Here is a 20,436-nt window from a genome sequence, read left to right as displayed (position 1 = left end):
TTGTCTGCGGCGGCCGATAGAGGCCACCCCTAGGTCAAATCCCAATTTCAACTTTCCGACCGGCAGAAAGTAAATCACGAGTAATTCCAAATTCATATTAGTTTTTGAACTCCATTATGTTCAGGACCTTCAGGTAGTTCAGCGCTGTATTATACATTAAATCCTTGAACTCTAATGCTATATTATATTACATCTCTTTCTCTAGGTAAATTATCACAACAACCGGCAAGAAAGAGAGGCTGATATCCTACTAGTTATAGTTATTTGATAATCCATTCTTAAGTCCCCTCTCAAGTCCCTTCTCGAGTCTATTCTGAAGTCTATTCAAATGTTCTCAATTCCCTTCTTAAGTCTATTCTTAAGTCTATTCTCAAGTCTGTTCTCAAGTCTGTTCTCAAGTCTGTTCTCAAGTCTATTCTCAAGTCTATTCTCAAGTCTATTCTCAAGTCTATTCTCAAGTCTATTCTAAAAGTGACCCGTATTTAGATCAAATCCCTTAAGATATCATATTCCTATATATGATAAATACAATACAGGCGGGAAACGGGGCGGTGAATTTAGAAAATTAAATTGGGATATGACCTAGGGGTGGCCTCTATCGACCGCCATACCTTGTCTTCAAAGTCTGCTTAGGTAAGCAGATTAATCATATTCATGGCATCAGGATTCCCTGTTCAGCTTACTCCTGCTCTTATGTTTCCTAACTATGAACTTGTTTCACTACATCGGTTTCCACGCAGTTTAACTGTCTCCGTTATGACAGTTTTCTGAGGACATCAACCTCGGCAGGACTCAGGAGTACCAGTACTGCCTTTTTTTTTCCCCCATCAATAATGTCAAAAAAGGATCCATGAATATTTTGGAACTGAAACATCCCATCAAACAGCGTTCTTGATTTCGCCTTGGCAACGATTGGGTGGAGATATCTGATACAGATATCAATACAGCAGGTCACGGGGTGAGGGGTAGACTAGATGTTTGGTGTGATCGTCAAACAAAGGAAGTGGGTCATTGCCATGTAAGTTGTGCATCTCCGCAAGTTTCTCGGCAAGTATTTGATCTTGCCGCTCATATCTGAAAATTTTGGGCGCTTTAGATAGTCGAAGGACGTAAACAGGGATTTTCTTTCGTTGTATATGAGCATACTCATACACATATTCACTATTGTTGAGGTCAAGCACAAAAAAGGAATGGCGCCCCTCAAATTTGGTGATAGCAATCCAGCGAACTTTGGTGTCTGGGCGGCAAGTAGCAATGATGTCTTTGACGGCTTCGATAATCGTCTTGATTGAACCAGCAAAATCGCTGTGATCAATAATACTGTTTGGTGTGTCGCCTAAAATCCTGGTTGCGGGAATTGATGTCGAAGGATCATGTTCATTCAGGAAGTTTCTGATGACCGCAGGGATTTGGTCAATAATAGGGGCACGATTCTCCATCTCCAAGTTTATTGCTTGAGTTGCTGATAGCTGATTAAGATATTTAAGGACAGAAATCAGAGGAGAGGGATTTGATTGGAGCAAAACACAGGAGAGATTGTTTGATAGGTGAAAACTTGAGACTCGAGATTGCCAGCAGGGGATCATGTGACGAATCTCCTTGCAGGGCCATGTACCCAATAGAAAAGGGGGGATATTGGTGGTCCGAATATGCGTACAAAGAGGCTGAGTTACGAATAGCCATGGAAGCAACTTTGGTTTGCAAAGATACTTTACCGTACAATCTATGTTGGATCTAGTATAGACCCACCTTATCCTGCCTAACCGTGGAACCAGATCATTCTAGGTCTTATCTTGCGGATCTATCCTTTTTACTATTTAGCCTAATCCTCTTGCCAGTTGCATTTCACTTTTAATCCCTAAATCAAGTACGCTCTAGCAGACTGGGTGCTTCTTAGTAGCATTTTCTCAGGTAACTCAGCCACATCCTGAGACTTCCTGGTACGTTACATATTTTTAAGTCAGCAATCAAGTTGAAGGATTCCAAGAGAAAAGTGAACGGGCAATAGAATTAAGCTTGCAGGAGAGTTTCTATTCCCCAATCACCTTGACCTCACTACCCCCAGCCCCCCCAAGGATCTTGTCGGCCGGCCGCCTCTTTCCGAGCGGTGTGTTCCCTCGCCTCCTTTTCCATCTTCTCCCGGGCAGCCTTGGCCCGCTCTCGACTTCGCTCTCGCTTAGCCACGAGCTTGTCCTCCACCTCACGAGCCGCTACAGCCCATTGTCGGAGCTTCTCTGGCTCCTCGAGACAGAACATGACCAGATCCCGGGTTGCCCGTGAATCCTCCATGGCACTGTGGCCTGACCTGCCGCCTTGGATGCGATATCCAAGGAGCTCTTTCGCCAGGCACTTCAGGCTCCAGGAGCGCGGGACAGACTTTTCGGGGGCTTGATCAGGGAACACCGCGCTACAAGCCAAAACTGACGAATCGACAATCCTGAGATGAGCAAAACGGAGAACGTGCAGATCATTGAAGAGGGCGTGCCCAATGAGCACGGTGTCCGTATCGGCCAAGCTGCGCAGCCGATCTCTTGCCTCTTCCCAATCGAGCAGTCTGCCCAACTTCATGGCCATGTCCATGGTTCTCTGACTAACGCCGCTGTATTGGGTGTTCCAGTGAACGACTGGTTCCCTTGGCTGCACGTGGTGGTCGATGAGAGTCTCACCGGTGAGGAAGTCAATTGCGGCCAGGAAGGCGAGCTGTAGTCTGCCCCCATGAGCTTCTACCATTTCACAGTCCATGACGATGGCTTTCCTCTTTGCCTCGGTTGTCATTGGAGAGGGAATAGGCAGGGTTGAAAATTCTTCGGCCGGTATAGACTTCTCGGTCGTTTTGCCCCTCCGTTCCACAGTTCCATTGGATGGAATGGTGAAATGGTGCGTGAGAAGAATGCTGGCTGGATGACACTTTGACACCAGACGTTTAACTAGGATCTGAGGCTCTTGCGGAGGTGAATTTGGACGGGTGTCGGCTCTTAAGGCTAAGAGGAATCGCGTTAGTATACAAATGAGAGACGATAGAGTCATATCGCTTACTTGGAGGGTTGGTCCGTTCAGGAGTCATTGGAGGCTTGGCAGAGCCAGTTGTGGCTGTTTCTGTGGCAGAATTTGTTGTCTGCGCGTCCCACTCGCTTGTACACGAATCGCTTGCCAATGGCTCTGTTGCCCAAGTATCCGTTGTCCATGGGTCTTCTGCCCAGGGGCCCGCTGGTGAAGCGTCGGATTGGGATTCATTGTTTCTCCTGCTCCTGCATCGTGGCTTTCGTCGTCGTCGTTGTCGATTACCCTGCTGAGTGGAAGCCATCTTGTTTTGATAAAGATCCAGAGTACAAAGTCTCGAAGATCAGCACATAGGCAATGCAAAAGGAGAAGATAAGTGAAAGATTCCAGAAAACTATCAGAAGAATGTTGAATTACATCCAATGAAGCAGACGAAGATCATCCAATGATCTGAAAAGGCGAGGCACTTGAGAAGATGAAACCAGAGGATTCAGAGAAATATCTAGCGCTAGCCGCTAGCACTTGAGGTATGAGCTCAATATAGAGCATTGGGCAGTCATTGTAAGAGCTCTTTTGCTCATATTCTACGTTAACCTATTCTAGACGAACTTTCCAAGATTCTCTGGACTCTGGGGCGTCTAATGCCCAGGTGCACCTGCTGTAGACCAAACAGGTGGCTTATGTCCACGTGCGCGTAGATCAGCCCTGTAGGGAAACCTTTTTGATACTTATTACTGTAGCTAGGTACTACTATCTAACATACATGTAGTACTTCTGTAGTTATATGCGCAAAAATGCGCATTCATGCTCATGGTCCGGTGCCTATGTATTACTACATACATACCTAAATAGGTATTGATACCTGCAGTGCTGTTAGGTATTGCCTGGGTTCACGGTTAGCATTTGATGCCATCCATTTGCTAGATGAAAATTGGAAACAGACATCAATTGATGATCATTCGCATTGGGCATCAGATCACATACCCCTTCCTGAGATGATCAACTTTGAAAGCATTCTGGGCATACATATCCATCCATGGATGCCAGCATGTTAAACGGACTTTGAATTGATTCAATTTCTGAGATACATATATCTTGCGGTAGCATGCACACATCGTGCACTTGATTCAACACCTGTTTTGTCAACATTTGAATCATACCCAGGCCCTTCGAATTATCGCTGGCGATTGCAAATTTTTCAGAGATGAGATAAACAAGTTTATCGGTTCTAAAATTAGTCGCTTTGGAAGTCCTCAGTGACATAATCCCACATCAATACGCCACAACCAAGACAGTCAATGGCGTGAATCGTCATCTGGGGCCAAGTTCGTGCAGTACGAGCACGTTGCCTCAACTCAACCGAAACTTCCGTGTCGTTCAGGCCCAAAGGAAGGCACATATATGAGAGCATAGCCGGATCAGGACGGGTCGTCCGCTCGCCCAGCCATAAACATCCCCTGCACAAGAAATGGCGTTCGGGCTCGGCAGTCAGGTACTTCGCGTATGGAAACGGCAAGGCGATGTTGCTGAACAAAGGATTGTGATTTTTGTAGGGCGGGCGAGGCTTCTGTACCGGCCATGTCAGGATATCAGGTGGGGGTTCGACACTACGGTAGAGTCGAAATAACTCCCCGTCTCTCAATTCAGCGCTGGATACATCGGGGTGTTTGTCCGGGGACAAATGATCACCTTGAATTTGCATCATTTGCCTGCTGCCCCAACGCTTGATACCAGCTTCTACGCCGCATTTTACAGGACAGTAGTACCCGGATTGTTTGACTGCGTTGGGGAAGGCCCTCATTCGGTACACCATTGTTGACAGCTGAACAATGGGTATATGGAAAAGATCTACTGTTTCGAGAGCAAATGCATCCAAAGCTTCATCTATCATGATGCACCAGTAGTCCTTATTATTCTCGCAACAATTGATGCAGATACGCTCGCAAGTTGGAAGAAAGATGTACGCACCGCTTGAGCCACAGGATCTGCAGTTGGGAAAGTGTAGCTCGGCTCTGAAATTGCGGAGACTATTCCAATATCCCAAACCCAAACGATCAACGGTCTTGCAAAGGGAAGGGCAATGTTCGGCGAGGACCCTGTGACTCGGGTGATGCTTGACAGCAGTATGGGCGTAGTGGCAAGTCTGAGAGAATTTCGAAATGGTCGTGAAATCCATGTGGTCAATAATCTCATATAGCACCTCCAGAGACAAGAGTTTAAGTATTCCAAGGCCATTAGGATCGATGATAGCCTTCTCCTCAACTCTGGGGATGCGTCTTGACGCACCACCCACTTTGAGGTCAATAATGTGGTCGATTGCGATCACGGACTGCAGTAATTCTGGATCCCAAAGGGTCGGGTTCGTAAATTCTTCCCATTGCGCATTCGTTAAACGACTGGAGACCGTGGCATTGCTGGGGGAATCTTCAGAGTTTGGGGGTTGTGCGAATGCTCCTCCTAGTGGCAGGTTTAGAGGTGGAGCCAGATTCATGGTGAGTCGCGCGGTGGTAGTGGTGGCAGAAAATTTGCTTTGAGGAGGGGGTGGAAGATTTGAGTCGAGGAAAATTTTTGTTGTAGAAGGATGTGATGGTGAGAAGAAGAAGAAAAGTCCAACGAGGAGGAGGGTGCGTTATTTACCTCAAGTGAACAAAACAGAGTGAATAGTCCGAAATGGGGTAAACAAGCCCACCTCCATTAACAGCACGAAGCGCGAAAATGATTCAATAATGTTCATGTGATGCAAATACTAGTAAGTTGTGTACATAGCCATACTGGCATATTAAGCACGCCAGGCACTTCGGAATAATCTACTCCACCTCTTCCATGGGATTTGCAAGATGGTCAGTTCGGACAATATAATCGTCATCCTCATCGTTTCCCCCACCATATTGCACATCTTCTTCATCACCTTCTATCGAAGCATCAGACTCCGCACCGCTCGGGCCCTTGCCCTTCCTTCCAGACGCGTTCTTTCCTTTGCCTTTACTGCTCGTTGTGGACTGACCGCTAGCACTGCGGACCATTCCTCCCGGCCACTGCTTCAACCCTTTGATGCGACCATGAATACTCCCTGGGTAATTGCCATCCCCATTGCTTAACGAGAAATCGTTCGGAGACTCAGATCCTGCTAGGTTGAATGCCTCCATGGCATCTGCAATGGTCTGGGGAGCGGCTGCTGCCGGATCTTGTTTTTGCTTGTCGACTGACTCGAAGGATTGGCGAATTCGCTCAAAATGTTCGAGTTCCTTGGCGCTGTTCGCAGTGTTAGCACTGACTGTTAATAATAGGATCAAACCAAAACTTACCTAACAGAAGGCACAAGCTCTCCTTGCGCCGCCACGAAGTCCTCTTCCGTCACATTGACACTCACATCCTCTGGGGTTGCAAGATGATCAAAAAAGTACGCCGTGGTGACTGGACCACCGGGTAGTTGCTTGATTTTATCATCGACGGCTGTTGATTTTCTTGTGATGGCTTTCAGCATGGCATCTGAGCAAAGAGCATACAAATCGGCGCCGGTGTAGGTCAGAGGAAGCTGCTCCGCCACTCGATCAAGAGACACATTGGGATTGAGGTCAAATTTCCTAGTAAGTGCCTCGAGGATCGTAGCTTGCTTCCTGTGCGTATCTGACACGCCCAGGTAAAGCATCTTGTCAAATCGACCAGGTCGAAGAAGAGCAGTATCGAGCAGATCAGGCCGGTTCGTCGCTCCGATCACGAACACCCCGCCGCTATTCTCCTCACCGCCGTTCATTCCATCAAGCTCCGCGAGCAACTGACTCACGATGCGATCCATGACACCGCCGCTGTCACCCTGGTTTCCACGCTTAGGTGCTACCGAATCCAACTCATCGAAGAAGACAACGCAGGGGCGGGCATCTCGGGCGCGCTGGAAAACCCGGCGAACGTTGGCTTCAGACTCACCAATGTACATATTCAGCAACTCTGGGCCCTTGACCGAGAAGAAATTGAGGGAGAACTCGGTAGCAATGGCCTTGGCCAGCAGGGTCTTGCCAGTACCAGGGGGGCCGTAGAACAGAATGCCACTCCGCTTCTTCATGCCCTTGGCGAACAACTCCGGCCGCTCGAGGGGCAGCTGGATAGTCTCAACCAAGGCATCCTTTACGTTGCTTAGTCCACCAACGTCATCCCAGCTGACGTTAGGAATCTTGGGCGCGCCGATGGAGTCAGCGAAGTTCTTTCGGGCAGCCTCAACGGCTGTATCAAAGTCAATCTTAGTGACACCTCGGGCTCCGTCTCCTCCAGATAGCAACACATCTCGAACACAGACTTGAGATCCAGGGAGCTGCTTGCTTGCACTCTCCGCAAGGCCCTCAAGGCGGGCAGTTCTAGCAGCGGCAGCTCGTTCTACTACATCAACCAAATCCCCAGCAACCAATGCTGCGGTCTTCAGCGCAACTGTTCCCAACTCCACATCGGAGGACAGCTTGATACCACGTTCTGCAACTGCATTACGGAGAATTCCTTCACGCTCTTTCTCTTCGGGCGCTCCCATCTCAAACTCATGAGTGAATATACTGCGAATTCCTTCCGGAATTTGCTCGACATCAGTAGTTGTGGCAATAATAACTCTGGCTTCGTTGGCGATATCAGTCATAGCAGTGACCATCCGGTCTGCCGTCAGAACCTCGATATGCCTGATGAGCAAAGCGGTACAGTTTGATCCGCAGTGGAAAGCTCGCTCTGCGCGTGCTTTTAGGTATGCCTCAGTCTTGACATCGCCACCATTTGCACCACCTTCAGTAAGAATGTCATAAGAATCAATGGGGAAAGTGTGGAGTCCAATATCCGCGCAAGCCCGAGTGGCTATTGTTGCTTTACCGATGTGTCTCTGTTGGGAGCTCAGAAGAATTATCACGGGCTTCATGCCCAGCTGAATGGCACGCGGGCTTGTGGCTGCGGACATCAGGTCACGGATGCGTTGCTGCAAAGGAGGAATGAAGGCCTGGGGAGGGTCTGTAGAAATTCCGTGAGCTGCTGGAGCCTCATCGACTGACTTCGGGATAGTTTTGACCCCAAGCCAATATTCCCATCCATTACCAAGAATTCCAGGAATACGGCTAACATCGCTGCCAGCTTGCACCATTCGAGTACTGGAAGGGTCAATGACCGCAACGCCACCCCATTGGTCCTCCTCGGTCTCTTCGAACTCTTCAGCCGCGATTGGCGCCACTTGTCCAACTCGGAACCAAGCAACACCAACCTTGCGAGCTGCAGAGTTGTCGGGGTTGGAGTTTTGGCCTAGCCTGGATGTGATATCATCCTCCTGGTTTGCCGCATCACCACCAGCAGTTCCAGAGAACACAGCTCTACCTAGCCCTTCATCAACACTGATACCAACCAAATCACCGCTCTTCAGAATCCGTCGGCGAGATTCAAAATACTGCTTAAGCCCAGCAAAGAGAGCCGGTTGAAGAACCCGGTCCATCGATAGTGGAGTCGAGACTTTAAGCAAAGTAACTTCTTTCGCCAAAGGTGGGTTCTTTGCTGCAGTATTCTTCATGTGATGCAAAAGACCAGACTTCGCGGCATTCATGGCGGGAAATGACATGGGAGAGATGCGTAAATACTTGGGATTATCAATATTTCCGAGCAACAGAGGCGGCACGAAAATGGAAGGCGTCAACCGTGTCTGCGGGCGTTGCGAGAAGCTTGACCGGCGTTCGCCCGAGTGGTTGATGGCATATCGAGGTTTCGACGATGGCAGTCCTGGTAGGCCAAATACCTTGACGGGGCGCCAGTCACCAGAATCCTCGGGGGACTCGTTAAAGCTTCCGAATTTAAGAGATGCAAACATATTCAGCTGGGGCTCTTCTGTAGCTTCAATTCGGACCCAGTCTCCAGAGAAACAGCCAATCTTGGCCAATGTATTGATGTCAACGAACACAAAAGAGTCCACATCTTCATCGTCGCGAGGGCGCGGGTGCAAAACTTCATTCGGAACTGGCTGCAAAAGCCCTTCAACCTTGAAAACCTTCCCACCACCACGACCAGGGCGCATAGTCGCCGATGTGAAGTTAGAAGCCACCGACCCGGGAGTGTGAATTCCATCAGTTCGCCGCCCGCCTGCGCGGGGAGTCGCAGATGTAATTGAAGACATCACACCCGATGGTGGCTGCGGCAGCTCAGGGGCCGATAGTGATATCATATCTTCCAGAGAATCGTCAGATGAATCACTAACAGAGCCACAAGACCCTTCAGTCTCTGAGTCTTCGGCGGCTGATGTGGTCTCCATATCCGTCGCACTCTCCCCAGGCTTATCCTCGGCAGCGGAATAAAATTGTTCATTGGAGGTGTCATCGGCCTCGTCTTCAGCGACTTGTCTCAATAAGGCCGATCTAGGAGGCATTATCTGCTGGCTGCGAGTGGCTTGTGAGCGGGCTTGAACAAGCACAACTTTTGTGGCGGGCATCAAGAGTCCCTGAGAAACCGGCTCGCAGAAAGAAATACGGGCGGGTGGAGCGGGCGCATAAGTGATAGGGTGTGCTGGTAGAGGAAGAGGCAATACATCCCCAGTATGAACGATGCGCTGTGTAGCTAATGCCTCGCGCACAGCTGCGGTCAATCGTTGCTCTATATCAGCCGCCTCTCTCTTTGAGTATCTCTTGCTCTCTGGGCCCTTTCCAGTTTTGGGCCACATTCCATTCGGCCCGGAATTCTGGAAACCACCACCAAATTTACTTTGAACATCGTCATTGTTTCGCAGCAAATGTCTCTCCACGGTCACAAATACAGTGTCTAGATGCAATGGGGCAACATCGAGGATCCGGATTTCTACACTGCGGTGTGTCTGCAACGATTGACGTGCGGAGTCGACCTTCCCAAGTGCCAAAAGAAAAGATTGGAGTGAATCGGCCAATTCGGGAAAAAGTATAGTCGACTGAGATGTCGGGGTCTGCGATCTTGCAGGTTGAATGCGAACTGGGAGAATAGTCCAGGCCGAGTCCTCTACAGAGGTATAAGTGGGCGTGTGCGGGGAAACTGCCACGTAAAGAACTCCATCTCCGGTCGCAGCATCTGTATATCCGACATCAGTCAATTAGTTCAAGCTGCCATGCAAGTGTTTGTAGGAATTGACATTGGCCTACTCACCCAGGAGAGACTGCTGAGAGAATAGGTCGTTCGCTATATCATCCGATAAAACACCAACATTGCCGCGAAGCTGTGGGTCGAGAGCAAGACGAGCAGGAATCGGGGGTTTGTTATGCTGCCTCCTCTTTCCTACTCTCTTGCGCCTTTGCTTGGGCTGCTGGGAGCTTTGCCCGTAGTTATCGTAATCCATTGCGGTCCGGGGCTCGGGCTCCGGGATCTGATTGCTTGTCGGGAAAGGTATTGGGTGTTTTCGGGGAGGGATGGACGTAAAATTTGAGAGTTGGGTATATCGGTTCTAGTCTAGCTGCACAAAACAGAAAGCATGGAGCCCGCAAAATGAAGATGTAGTCGCGCAGGAGATGCAGCGGGATTCAGAATCCGGGGGAAATCACCACGCGGGCAACTCGGCACCGCCCGCCATTCTGCCACTTCCGAAGCCGAGGTCCAATGCGTCCCAAAGGGGACTAGATCAGGGACATGCCGATTGACGAGGTTAATGATTCAACAAGTCTTCCCTTGGTTTTGCCCTTTTAATCGCTTTGTAGGTCCTTTGATGCATGCTTTGCGAAATACTGAATAGCGCATACAAGTCTTAAATAACGGCATAGACTATCCAAATGTTACTATATTCTCATTGAGGCAACGTTCTGTACTTTCAAGGTTTCAATGCTGGCTTGTGATCGGTGCTTTACCTGGTAACAGTCAAGAGCACTACTTTATAGATATCATACCCTGTAATCAAAGTGTAAAATTACACTAAATTAACATTTGAAACCCACAAAATTTTCGTCTAGATGTCACTAACAACCTATGGGGTCTTTAGCCGGTGCTGGCAGCATGTACAGACTAGTGACTTATTTTGACAAGTCATATACATATGCATCAATATCTGGATAGTTCACTACCAATTAAATTGGAGGCCCGTGTTGCTTCGGAGTTGGAAGGGAATCCAAGGCTTTTTAGGCAATGCAATTCAAATGATCTATGTACAAATGATGATTTGAATGAGGGTATTCCAAGGTTGTGTGGGGTCGAGATAAATGGCGGGTCCGAATTCCAATCTAATCAATTGATCGGAGATATCCCCGATGGCCCACCCCCACGAGTAGAAAGATTTCAAATAATGGAGAGATTGATGTACTCTGTACCATTCAGAAATTGTAGGAGCCTCGATGCTCGGTTTTTGCTTCTTCAGGCAGAACTTTTATTTCAAGTTACGTCTCAGCTACGAGCAAGTTGGGTCAGCCTTAGGACTTGATTGGACAATGGGAAGCTACTACCCGCGGGATGGCCGTCCTGCCACGTAATGGTCCAGGTCAGTTTAAATGTTATATCCATGGATTGTTTGTCTAGAACTCTGGAGGCATCAAGATTTCAAACCGCTGGTGATGTATCATTTCCTTGAGCTTTCTTATCTACGACATCATGGATGTCAAAAATTCTACGTCTGTACTACACTACTACATACTATGCATAGCTTACGAGGTCTTTAAGAATCGCGCTTCTCTTTCAGTTATGAACTGAGGAAGAAAATTGGCATTGAAATTTTCCAATATTAATTATTCAAATCCCCACAGAATAGTCCTCAAGAGAAAAGCTTTTCAGATATAAGGATCAGAGAATACCGAGAACAACCTTGGAAGATAAGAGGGAATAGTAGATGGGGCGGAGTGCAGAGATGCCACTTGGCAGAATCTGCTGGGCCGAGAATACCAGGCAGAAAGAATACGAGGAAAGGAAATACGAAGCCGAGCCATCCGGGAGGCTCATTTCACGTGCTCGTGTGGCCCCACCATAACAACGACCATGATTTTTTGTATTTTATCGTATTTTATTTGGAGAGTGGATACAGGTGGATCGGAGGAACATCTTCCCTTTTTTTCCCGCTTTAGGGGTCAAGTACAGATGCTATTTATACAACACCATCTATCCGTAGTTGGAAATGGCCTGAGTCTTGTAGATTATGTTGACAGGAGGTATGTGGGGAAAAAAAAGAAAAAGAAAAAAAATTTAAAACACACTTGCCCATATCTATTGCCGTCAGCATTAAATCACTGACATTTTCGATTATAGGCAGACAAATTTTTTAGCGCTGATATGCACACAAACAGATCGGAGGAATTTATTGAGCCGCAACGGACCCCGTTACTTTTTCCACTTTGGGAGCCCGAAGTTTGGATCGTGGTGTAGAACGGGTAAGTTACACTGATACAGGGGAATGGGGCGATTTCCCACCATTTCCTCACCATTTCCCCCCCGTGATCTCCATGAATACAAGGCTGAGCAGTGTATTTGGGTTACGGAACCTTGACCAATCAAAACAACAAATAACGTACTCAGCCATCCACGCGATCCCCAATTGGGGCTAGCGGGCTTCGTCTATCAGGCAGACACTTCCATCCGTCATTCCTCCTGCAACGCCCAGACGTGAAAGATTTCCCCCCAGGACCCATCTTTCTCCAGTCTCATCTTTGGATATTTTCTCTCTCCACCCCCCGTCAATACTCTCTTCGTCTTTATACCTGGCACTTGTTGCTTTCAGTTATATATATTAGCACTGCCACCAATCTTGGCTTGTTTCTCGGGGTTTTTATCTCTCTTATCATACCCACCGCCTTGACGGCTCTATCTCGAACGCTGGTGGTCGATTCTCGACTCCAGTTGATTTCTTCAGCGTCGCTGATTCAAAAAATCATCCCGACCTCTTCTTCCCACCCGAAAGAGCAATCCTACCTCTCGATACATCATTATATCCCCCACCGTCGATATCTTGCCGCCTAGTTGAAGAGGGGCGTAATCCATTCTTATATAGTCTTCAACCCCGCATACGATCCATCTGTGACTCAAGCGCTAGTCTTCATTTCGAACTATCCATAGCCTTGCTACCTAGTGAGTCATAACTGTAAGGCCAATCATCACCGTCCCCTGTGGTGCAGGCCTCGAAGTGTCCCGTGCTTACCCGACATCAGGTGTAGACCAGCCCATCATGTCGAAGTCTCATGTCGATTCCACCCGCGTGCATCCACGTCGCCGGCCTGTATTAAACGCAGACCTCCCATCTCTGGTCACCGAGTCAGCGGAATCCTCCAAGATGGGGTTAAGAGAAAGGAGAAACCTTCCATACTCCCACATCGCCTCCATCGACCGACCGTGATCCCATTTTGAACATTCGGTCGCTGCCTCGTCGCTGTCCCACCTCTCTCGACGCCTTAGCAGCTAGCGAAGAGCGTATGACGTCGATCTTGAACCGGCTTACTTTGGACTCTCCAAAGGACAGTGGAGAAGAATCATCCCACTCAGGAGTCAAGGCTGCTCAGGAAAGTGTTAAGAAAACACCCACTGGGCTGAAGTCTGGCTCTCGCACATCACGCCGATCTTCAGTTGATGACAGCTTGAAAAAAGCCGAAGGTCACGAACATGATTCAGACAGCGGGCTTGGAACATCTGTTAGCAGTGATGATGATTTATCGGGCAATAGCACTACAGGTAAATCTCACTCTCCCTTTCCCCTTTTTTCATCTTTGTTCTTTGTCTTTCTATATTTTTGGTTGGAAGGGAAGGGATTCGACACGTCAGGAAACTCATTCATCAAATTTTCATCAATCTTTCACCCTTGAGATTTCAGGTGTATCCTTCTCGACGCGAACGGAATTTCCCCTTCCACTTCAATCCTGCGTTGGTTTACATTATGAGTTCCAGCCGAATAGTCTCTGTGTATCCTTCCTCTGGGTGCCTTGGGGTGAAAAAGATCTATTGTCTTCTATTGTTCTTTCTCTTCGGGCAACATTTTATGTGATCGGAAAGAAAAACAGCCTACCCCTAAACCTCGCAATTTTTTTTGTGATGGTATAACGCGCAGTTTATTTTATCATCTTTATAGTCAAGGCCTTTTGTTCGCAACGGAGCTAACTCAATCTAGTCACTGGAACTACTACTTCGGTATCATTGCTCGATTCGGGTCTCAGTGAGGGGAAACGTCAGCTCAGTTTGGCGGCGTGCAAAAAAATTGAACGCCATATCCTCCTCCCTATCCTCAAAGATCCAAAACTTAAGCCTTTCCATCCCCTCGTGAAAACCATCCCTTCTCGAATTCTCAATCGCCATATCGTGTGTCTCAGAGACGTTGAAAAGTCTTTGCTTTGGCTTGCTCCTGTAAGTGCTGAACGTCCTTCTACTAATTTCATGCGTGATTTAATCTTTTGGATTCTGCGTCTGTGATCGTTCAAGAGCTCATAATTCGTTAGAAGTTCTCTTCGTCCCGGCACACATATCTCGATTTCGCCGAGTTCACTATTCAGTGCTTGCATACTTCCGCTTCTCATCTTAACGACCGCGAACAGAGACTACCATCCGACCGGCCATATACTAACGGATACTTTCTCGATCTCGTTTCACAGGTTCGTCGATACGCTGCCATGATTCGTGCTTCTCGAGAGAGAGCCGAACAGGCTCAAGTCCAAACCTCAGAGGCACACTCAGAGGGCAAGTTGTCCCTTGAGACTAGTGCTGTTCTCGAGGGTGGCATCAGCAAGAATGGAAAGCCTGCAGAGCTCGTGGTTCTCCACGAAGGGAAGCAGATTTCCATGCTGACTGGTGAACCATTCGTTGCTGCGGAGACACCTGCGACGTTTAAGCGTGGCGTCAGCTTCGATGAAAGAGCTGATGAAGGTGTGCAGCGCTCCATGGCTCGCCGAAAGAAGAATGCTCCCCCAATGGACATCAATCAGAAGTGCAGTCATTGTGAGAAGGTCTTCAAGCGCCCATGCGACTTGACCAAACATGAAAAGACTCACTCCCGCCCCTGGAAGTGTTCAGATTCTACGTGCAAGTTCTTCTCGGTTGGCTGGCCAACCCAGAAGGAGCGTGACCGTCACGAAAATGACAAGCACTCATCGACTCCCGCGATGTACAAGTGTAATTTCCAACCATGCCCTTACACCTCAAAACGGGAGAGCAATTGTAAGCAGCACATGGAGAAGGCACACGGTTGGGTGTATGTTCGTTCCAAGAACAACTCGCGTGTTAATGGGAAACGTGGCACGTCGACCCAGGCTTCTCGCACCCCCAGCGTGTCTACGCCAGCCTCCAAGTCCGTCGATTTTCCCACTCCTGTCACCGGCCCCAGCCCTTCACCCGCGCCGTGCTCGTCGCTTTTTGATTCCACTCCTTTCAACTTCAATGACCCACCTGTCCCTCAGAGTGATGATTACCCCCGTATGTTCGAAACTTCGCCATACACCAGCTCCTCTGCTGGCCTGAGCACAGACTTCACATTTCCTACATCTCTCAATCTAGACTCGTTCCAAAGCCAATTCGAGTCCGGAGATCCTAATGAACTTATTCCCTCTTTGGAAATGCATCGCCAGATTTCGGTCCCCTCTGCAGGGTCAGTTCCTGATCTGATGGGCATGTCTGGTTACGACGGCTCTCCCCAGGCCACCACCGAGAACAGCTTGAACTTTGAATTGGACTGGAACAACTTGGGTTACAATGATATGGATACAGACTACACTGCTCTGCACATGCAAATGCAAGCTCCGGGACATCCCGAGAATATCTACCAGGGCTACTCGGGACCGATGACTACCGATTCATCTCAGCTTCCAATCAACGCCAACAAGATGTCGGGTCTTTCTCCAAATGCACAGGGCAATCCCATGCTATACTCCCCGGGCTCCGAGCACTATGAGTACAATGCTCAGCTCCACGGTGGCAATGACTTCATGCTTTATGGTGAATACCCAGGCATGAACATGCAGATGGTCCCTCCCATCACTCAGCACCAATCGACTCGTCAATTCGCTCAGCCGCGCCAGGAAGGCCAGGTTGTGTATGACATGGAGCTGGAGTACATGAAGTAGGCTTATTTTTGCAATTTTCTCCTTCTTATTCCTACATCTCTTGTCTATTTTTTATTTTTCTATCTATCAGCGAGGTTTCAAATGTTGAGCGTGATATGTCACATCTCCTTTTTTTATCATGGATAATTTAGCTAGCTTCAAACAATGAATGCTTCTCTCCGATGAAAAAAATCCCCTAACATTTGAAGTCTTCCAAGGTTATTACCATAATGTAGGTGTTTATCATACAAGCGTGGAAAGATGGCCGAATCTAGGAAATGCTATGTGTAGTACCTGTCTCTGGAATATTTGAAACGTCAAATCAACCCCTGTCGCATGACATTCAGCCCTGTGCCCCACGATGACCCAAATTCCAACTTTTAGTTAGTTAGGGCCACCCGTTGACTAAACCAGACTAACCTAGAAAAGACTGCGTAAGCGTTGCCACAAGCCACATAACTAGTAGTTAGTTAACTATAGCATATGACAACATTGATGACTTTGGGCTTGGCTTTCTTTTAGCACACTATTTATCCTCATGATTATCTGAATAGGTCACCTTTACATAGGTGGTACAACATAAATCTGAATTAAAATATGGATGATTCTGACATGCGTTACATACAATCTCCGCCTCGTACCACTTACATTTCGTGAGTACGAAGTACTTAGTACTAGATAATACATACAAGCTGCTCCCCCTTTGAAATGTGGCTGATTTTTTTTCTCAGTTGCCCCCAATTACATGCGCTAAGAAAACGCCTGTTTCTAAATCCGTCATTCCGGAAAAATACCGTCGTCTTGTGCTAAAAGTCCACGGGTCTAGCGCAGTGATCGACGATCCTCGGGGCGGGACAAGCTCAACACCTTTAATACTGCCATTTCAAAGGTGACGACATCATCTCCCCGCTTATCTTCCAACTCCTTTTTTTTTTCTCCCCAGCTGTTTCGTTCATGCTTGACCTTCACTCCGGGAATCACGAAACCTCAATTTGTTGCGGATTTCACATTTACGATAGTCGCAGATTGCCAGCCTCGTTGCGAACGCTTACCGGCTGTGTTCGGCCACTCTTGATTCTCGGCGCCAATACAAGACCCCAGGCAGACGAATTCCGTCGCATTTCCCCCATCACCCTCGGTCTCCTTTAAAAGGTCGAACGAGACGGGCAACCTGGTTTGAGTGTTTTATTATAGCACAACAATGCAGGAATCACTGCCCACATCCCCTAACGGCGTGTCTGGTCACGATGCGGCCCCGCCAACAAGTCAGATCCTGACAGGCAAACAGGAGCACTGTGAGATATTCGCCCGCCTTTTGCCTCTGGGACGCTGCTACGCATCTTCAAAATGGATGGCTTTGGTTTCCTTCATTGCTAATTCCAATCACCATCCTCAGATCTCAAGCGCGAGCTCATTGCCCGCCAAGTTCACGGGGAAATCTCCGAGCTAAACTCCCCAACAGCACTCCAGCGTTTTGGCGCCCCTTTTCGATCAGAATTCGGTGAAGTCGCCCCCGTTGATTCCGAGCTCCCTATCCTACGCTACATTTTCGTGCACCATGTTCGCAATTTTCCCTTTCTCAACCAGGCCGAGGAGAAGCAATTCTGGCAAGATAAACTACAAATAGTGGGTCCCACCAGTGTGCCTACTCAAACCAACAATACAGAAGGAATACTGACCATCCTTCTCCTTCTAGTTCCTTGAATCATTCGCCAATAAGCATGTCTCGTCATCGGAAGATCGTCTAGAGGAAACAAAGCGCCGGAAACTGGCTCGCAAGTGTGAGAAGCTCGTGGAGTTGATGATGGTCTCTGGCGTGCCGACGGCGTCAGGATATGAAGAGCGCATCCAGTTCTCGGAGATGGAAGTTGTGGAGCGCGGTGCCAATGATAAGGGTTTACTTGTCAATATGCCCGAAGGAAACGCGATCAACTCTTGGGACGTGAACGTGGCTGCGGTTCGCGTGACTTCTGTCAAGCGGACGGTCCGATATCATCCTCACGCTGTATGTTACTCCGCGAACACCACAAGGTTGAAGCGCTTGCTAATTATAATGATAGGAATTCCTCATCAGGGTTCGTCGAGATGACAAGGAAGAGTTTCACATCGGCAGAAGATATGGCAAATTTGTCGACCTCCACCGAAGGCTGCGCACCGAGTTCCCTGGCAAGCATTTGCCGCCTCTCCCACGGAAAAACAAAACTTCAACATCATCCAGCTGGTTTGGGTCGGCAGATGACGATGCTTCTTCCATCTCTTCCCTCTCCTCGACCCAGGACGCCAGTATTGTTGAAGATTCAAACGGGCTCTCCGGTCGCACTTTGGCACCCGGAGGCGCCCATAAGCGATCACCATCACGGGCGTCTTTCCGTTCTTCGAAATCTCCTCGCGCATCTGCTGATGTTTCAAGGGAGACAGTTCTCTATCGAGAGGAACAGCGGGTGTCTTTGCGTGCCTTCCTGCGTACCCTCTTACAGAATAAGCGTATTGCAGAGTCCAAATCGATGGAAGAGTTTTTGACTTCAGATCCCATCAAATTAAATGAAGAGGAATTACTCGATGTTCAAAAGCGAAAGAATATGGACGCTGTCAGGATTGAAGAGCAAAAACGATTCTATGAAATCGCAAGGCAACGAGCTGCGGAGTTGGACGTTTATATGGAGAAGTTCCGGAAGGATATTGTGGAGGACAGTATGTCTTTCCCCCATATATGTAAATTTGTATGGTGTTTGCTAACCTGAAACAGATGGCTTGACGAAGCTTTTTGCTGAGATTCGAGAGAAACCCTCCATTGCAGACCTAAGCCCGCAATATCAGAAATTCGCCGAGTGGCTTCGCATCGAGTAAGTGCAAAGACTACTTTTCATGGTCCATTGACTAACTAGAATCAGAGTTGCTGCGACCGTCTACCACCTATTCCTTGCAGAAGACAACTCGCCTGAATTGTTTGCGCAGGCAAAGAGAATACATGGCCTTGTCCCGTATACATTGCTGAAGAATGTGATTCGCATCGCCAATCCGGCTGCCGTCATGTCAGGCGTCCTCGACCTTTTTTTAGCACAACCATTTGGATCACGGTCGCTTCTGCAGCGCATATTTTCTCTGACTCTCAACGACAGCATCAGGGACTTCCAAAAGGGCATTGCTTCCATGACTGCCAAAGTTGAAGATCCAGTACTCGCTCAAAAGCTCAAGAGCTTTGTTGATTCTGAAGAGAGTATCAAGAATGACATCCGTCTAGAAGCAGAGACCGACGATGTTGATCTAATTGTGGCCATTCTTCGTTCCGAGGCACTGTCACCAGATCTCACCCCAGAGCAAATTGGGAAGGTTTTCAACAGCTGGGTCGCTTGGAACTATGCTGTTGACAACGTTGACCTGGAAATGCAGCAAGGTGCTCAGTGGTTTGCAAACATGAAACAGCTACTCAAGCTGTATACTCGCCAGCGCGACAAGGCAATGATGCTCAGTATTGTCGAGGAGCCTGCCACGCTTCAACTCTTCCGCGACCTGTTCACCATCTTTTATGAACCGCTTGTCCGGGTCTACAAGTCTGCCAATGTGTACAGCAGTATTACAGATTTTGCTCAATTCGCTGATGATGCGATATCCGTCATTGAGAGTGCCCAGCGCCAAGATGCCTCAGCCGACCCCAACCAGACAGTTCAGTCCTTTATTGACCTCTGTGCTCGTCACCAAGATAACTTCTATAAATTTATCCATGAGGTACACCAGCATGACAACGGACTTTTCCAGTCTCTCATGTCCTGGATTGAGGAGATTCTTGACTTCCTACGCAAGGGACCCCAGGGTGGTAAGCTGGATATGAACGCTATGTTCCAGGGAGCTGCCAGTGCTGGCCAGGTAAACAAGGATGTTGCTCTCGCTGAGATCAATGCTTTGATCAAGTGGCACGAAGACCGCAAGCGGTGGCACCTCAACAAGACTCGCCAAAAGATGGCTGCTGAGGGAACAACTGAAAATGTCCCAGGTTCTGCGACGTTCAAAGGCAGTGACTTTGGCCTGGACGAGGTATGTCTCCATTCAAAGTCTTTTACCCAGTATTTCTGTTTTAAGCTGACTTTTTTTTTTTTACCAGGCTGATCTGGAAGATCTTACAATCTCTGATGACGCATCTGACTCTTCTGATGAGGGAACTGAAGACGATGAAGAGGATGATCCCATTGCATCCGAGCGTCGTCGGCGGGTCAAGAAACAGGACCAGCTCCGCCGTACCGCGGGAGAACCACCAAAGCCTGAAATTACGGAGATTCTCAAGCTCACCGATCCTTTCGTGGTCATGTTACGCTACACGCTCGCCGAGTGAACACCCGAAACTAATAGACTAGTACTAAATACGTCGTTCGCACACCCAGCATGGTCATAGCTCCTTGCTACTATTAACTCTTTTCTAATTGCTATCATGATACTGTCCATGCTTAGACATCTCCCGGGGCGTTTAAAGACCCATTGATTTATTTTC

General features: G+C 48.3%; 6 protein-coding genes across 6 annotated transcripts; 2 read left to right on the top strand and 4 right to left on the bottom strand.

The window, feature by feature from the left end:
- Positions 1-938: 938 nt before the first annotated feature.
- On the bottom strand, positions 939-1,439 carry N7466_005546 (uncharacterized protein; the record flags this gene model as incomplete). Its single annotated transcript, XM_057164943.1, has 1 exon — positions 939-1,439. One exon carries the CDS (start codon positions 1,437-1,439, stop codon positions 939-941), a length of 501 nt encoding a protein of 166 aa, XP_057020542.1.
- Positions 1,440-2,055: 616 nt separating this feature from the next.
- Positions 2,056-3,304, bottom strand: N7466_005545 (3'-5' exonuclease; the record flags this gene model as incomplete). Its single annotated transcript, XM_057164942.1, has 2 exons — positions 2,056-2,981; positions 3,037-3,304. The coding sequence occupies 2 exons, from the start codon at positions 3,302-3,304 to the stop codon at positions 2,056-2,058; spliced, it is 1,194 nt and encodes a 397-aa protein (XP_057020541.1).
- Positions 3,305-4,234: 930 nt separating this feature from the next.
- N7466_005544 (uncharacterized protein) lies at positions 4,235-5,491 on the bottom strand (the record flags this gene model as incomplete). The annotated part of the gene is made up of 1 exon (XM_057164941.1): positions 4,235-5,491. The coding sequence occupies one exon, from the start codon at positions 5,489-5,491 to the stop codon at positions 4,235-4,237; it is 1,257 nt and encodes a 418-aa protein (XP_057020540.1).
- A 316-nt stretch (positions 5,492-5,807) lies between these two features.
- On the bottom strand, positions 5,808-10,303 carry pex6 (AAA family ATPase peroxin 6; the record flags this gene model as incomplete). Its single annotated transcript, XM_057164940.1, has 3 exons — positions 5,808-6,252; positions 6,306-10,038; positions 10,114-10,303. The coding sequence occupies 3 exons, from the start codon at positions 10,301-10,303 to the stop codon at positions 5,808-5,810; spliced, it is 4,368 nt and encodes a 1,455-aa protein (XP_057020539.1).
- Positions 10,304-13,099: 2,796 nt separating this feature from the next.
- Positions 13,100-15,974, top strand: ace1 (putative C2H2 transcription factor (Ace1); the record flags this gene model as incomplete). Its single annotated transcript, XM_057164939.1, has 4 exons — positions 13,100-13,177; positions 13,218-13,566; positions 14,033-14,265; positions 14,358-15,974. The coding sequence occupies 4 exons, from the start codon at positions 13,100-13,102 to the stop codon at positions 15,972-15,974; spliced, it is 2,277 nt and encodes a 758-aa protein (XP_057020538.1).
- Positions 15,975-17,154: 1,180 nt separating this feature from the next.
- On the top strand, positions 17,155-20,280 carry N7466_005541 (PX domain-containing protein; the record flags this gene model as incomplete). Its single annotated transcript, XM_057164938.1, has 7 exons — positions 17,155-17,248; positions 17,350-17,579; positions 17,650-17,958; positions 18,014-18,644; positions 18,700-18,796; positions 18,845-19,985; positions 20,053-20,280. The coding sequence occupies 7 exons, from the start codon at positions 17,155-17,157 to the stop codon at positions 20,278-20,280; spliced, it is 2,730 nt and encodes a 909-aa protein (XP_057020537.1).
- Between the last annotated feature and the right edge of the window lie 156 nt (positions 20,281-20,436).

The sequence above is a fragment of the Penicillium verhagenii genome (genome assembly GCF_028828195.1).
Source record: "Penicillium verhagenii strain IBT 33310 chromosome Unknown utg000006l_segment0_segment0, whole genome shotgun sequence".
NCBI classification, from domain to species: domain Eukaryota; kingdom Fungi; phylum Ascomycota; class Eurotiomycetes; order Eurotiales; family Aspergillaceae; genus Penicillium; species Penicillium verhagenii.
The sequence above is the reverse complement of the archived record's forward strand: the minus strand, read 5'-3'. Positions and strand labels throughout refer to the sequence as shown.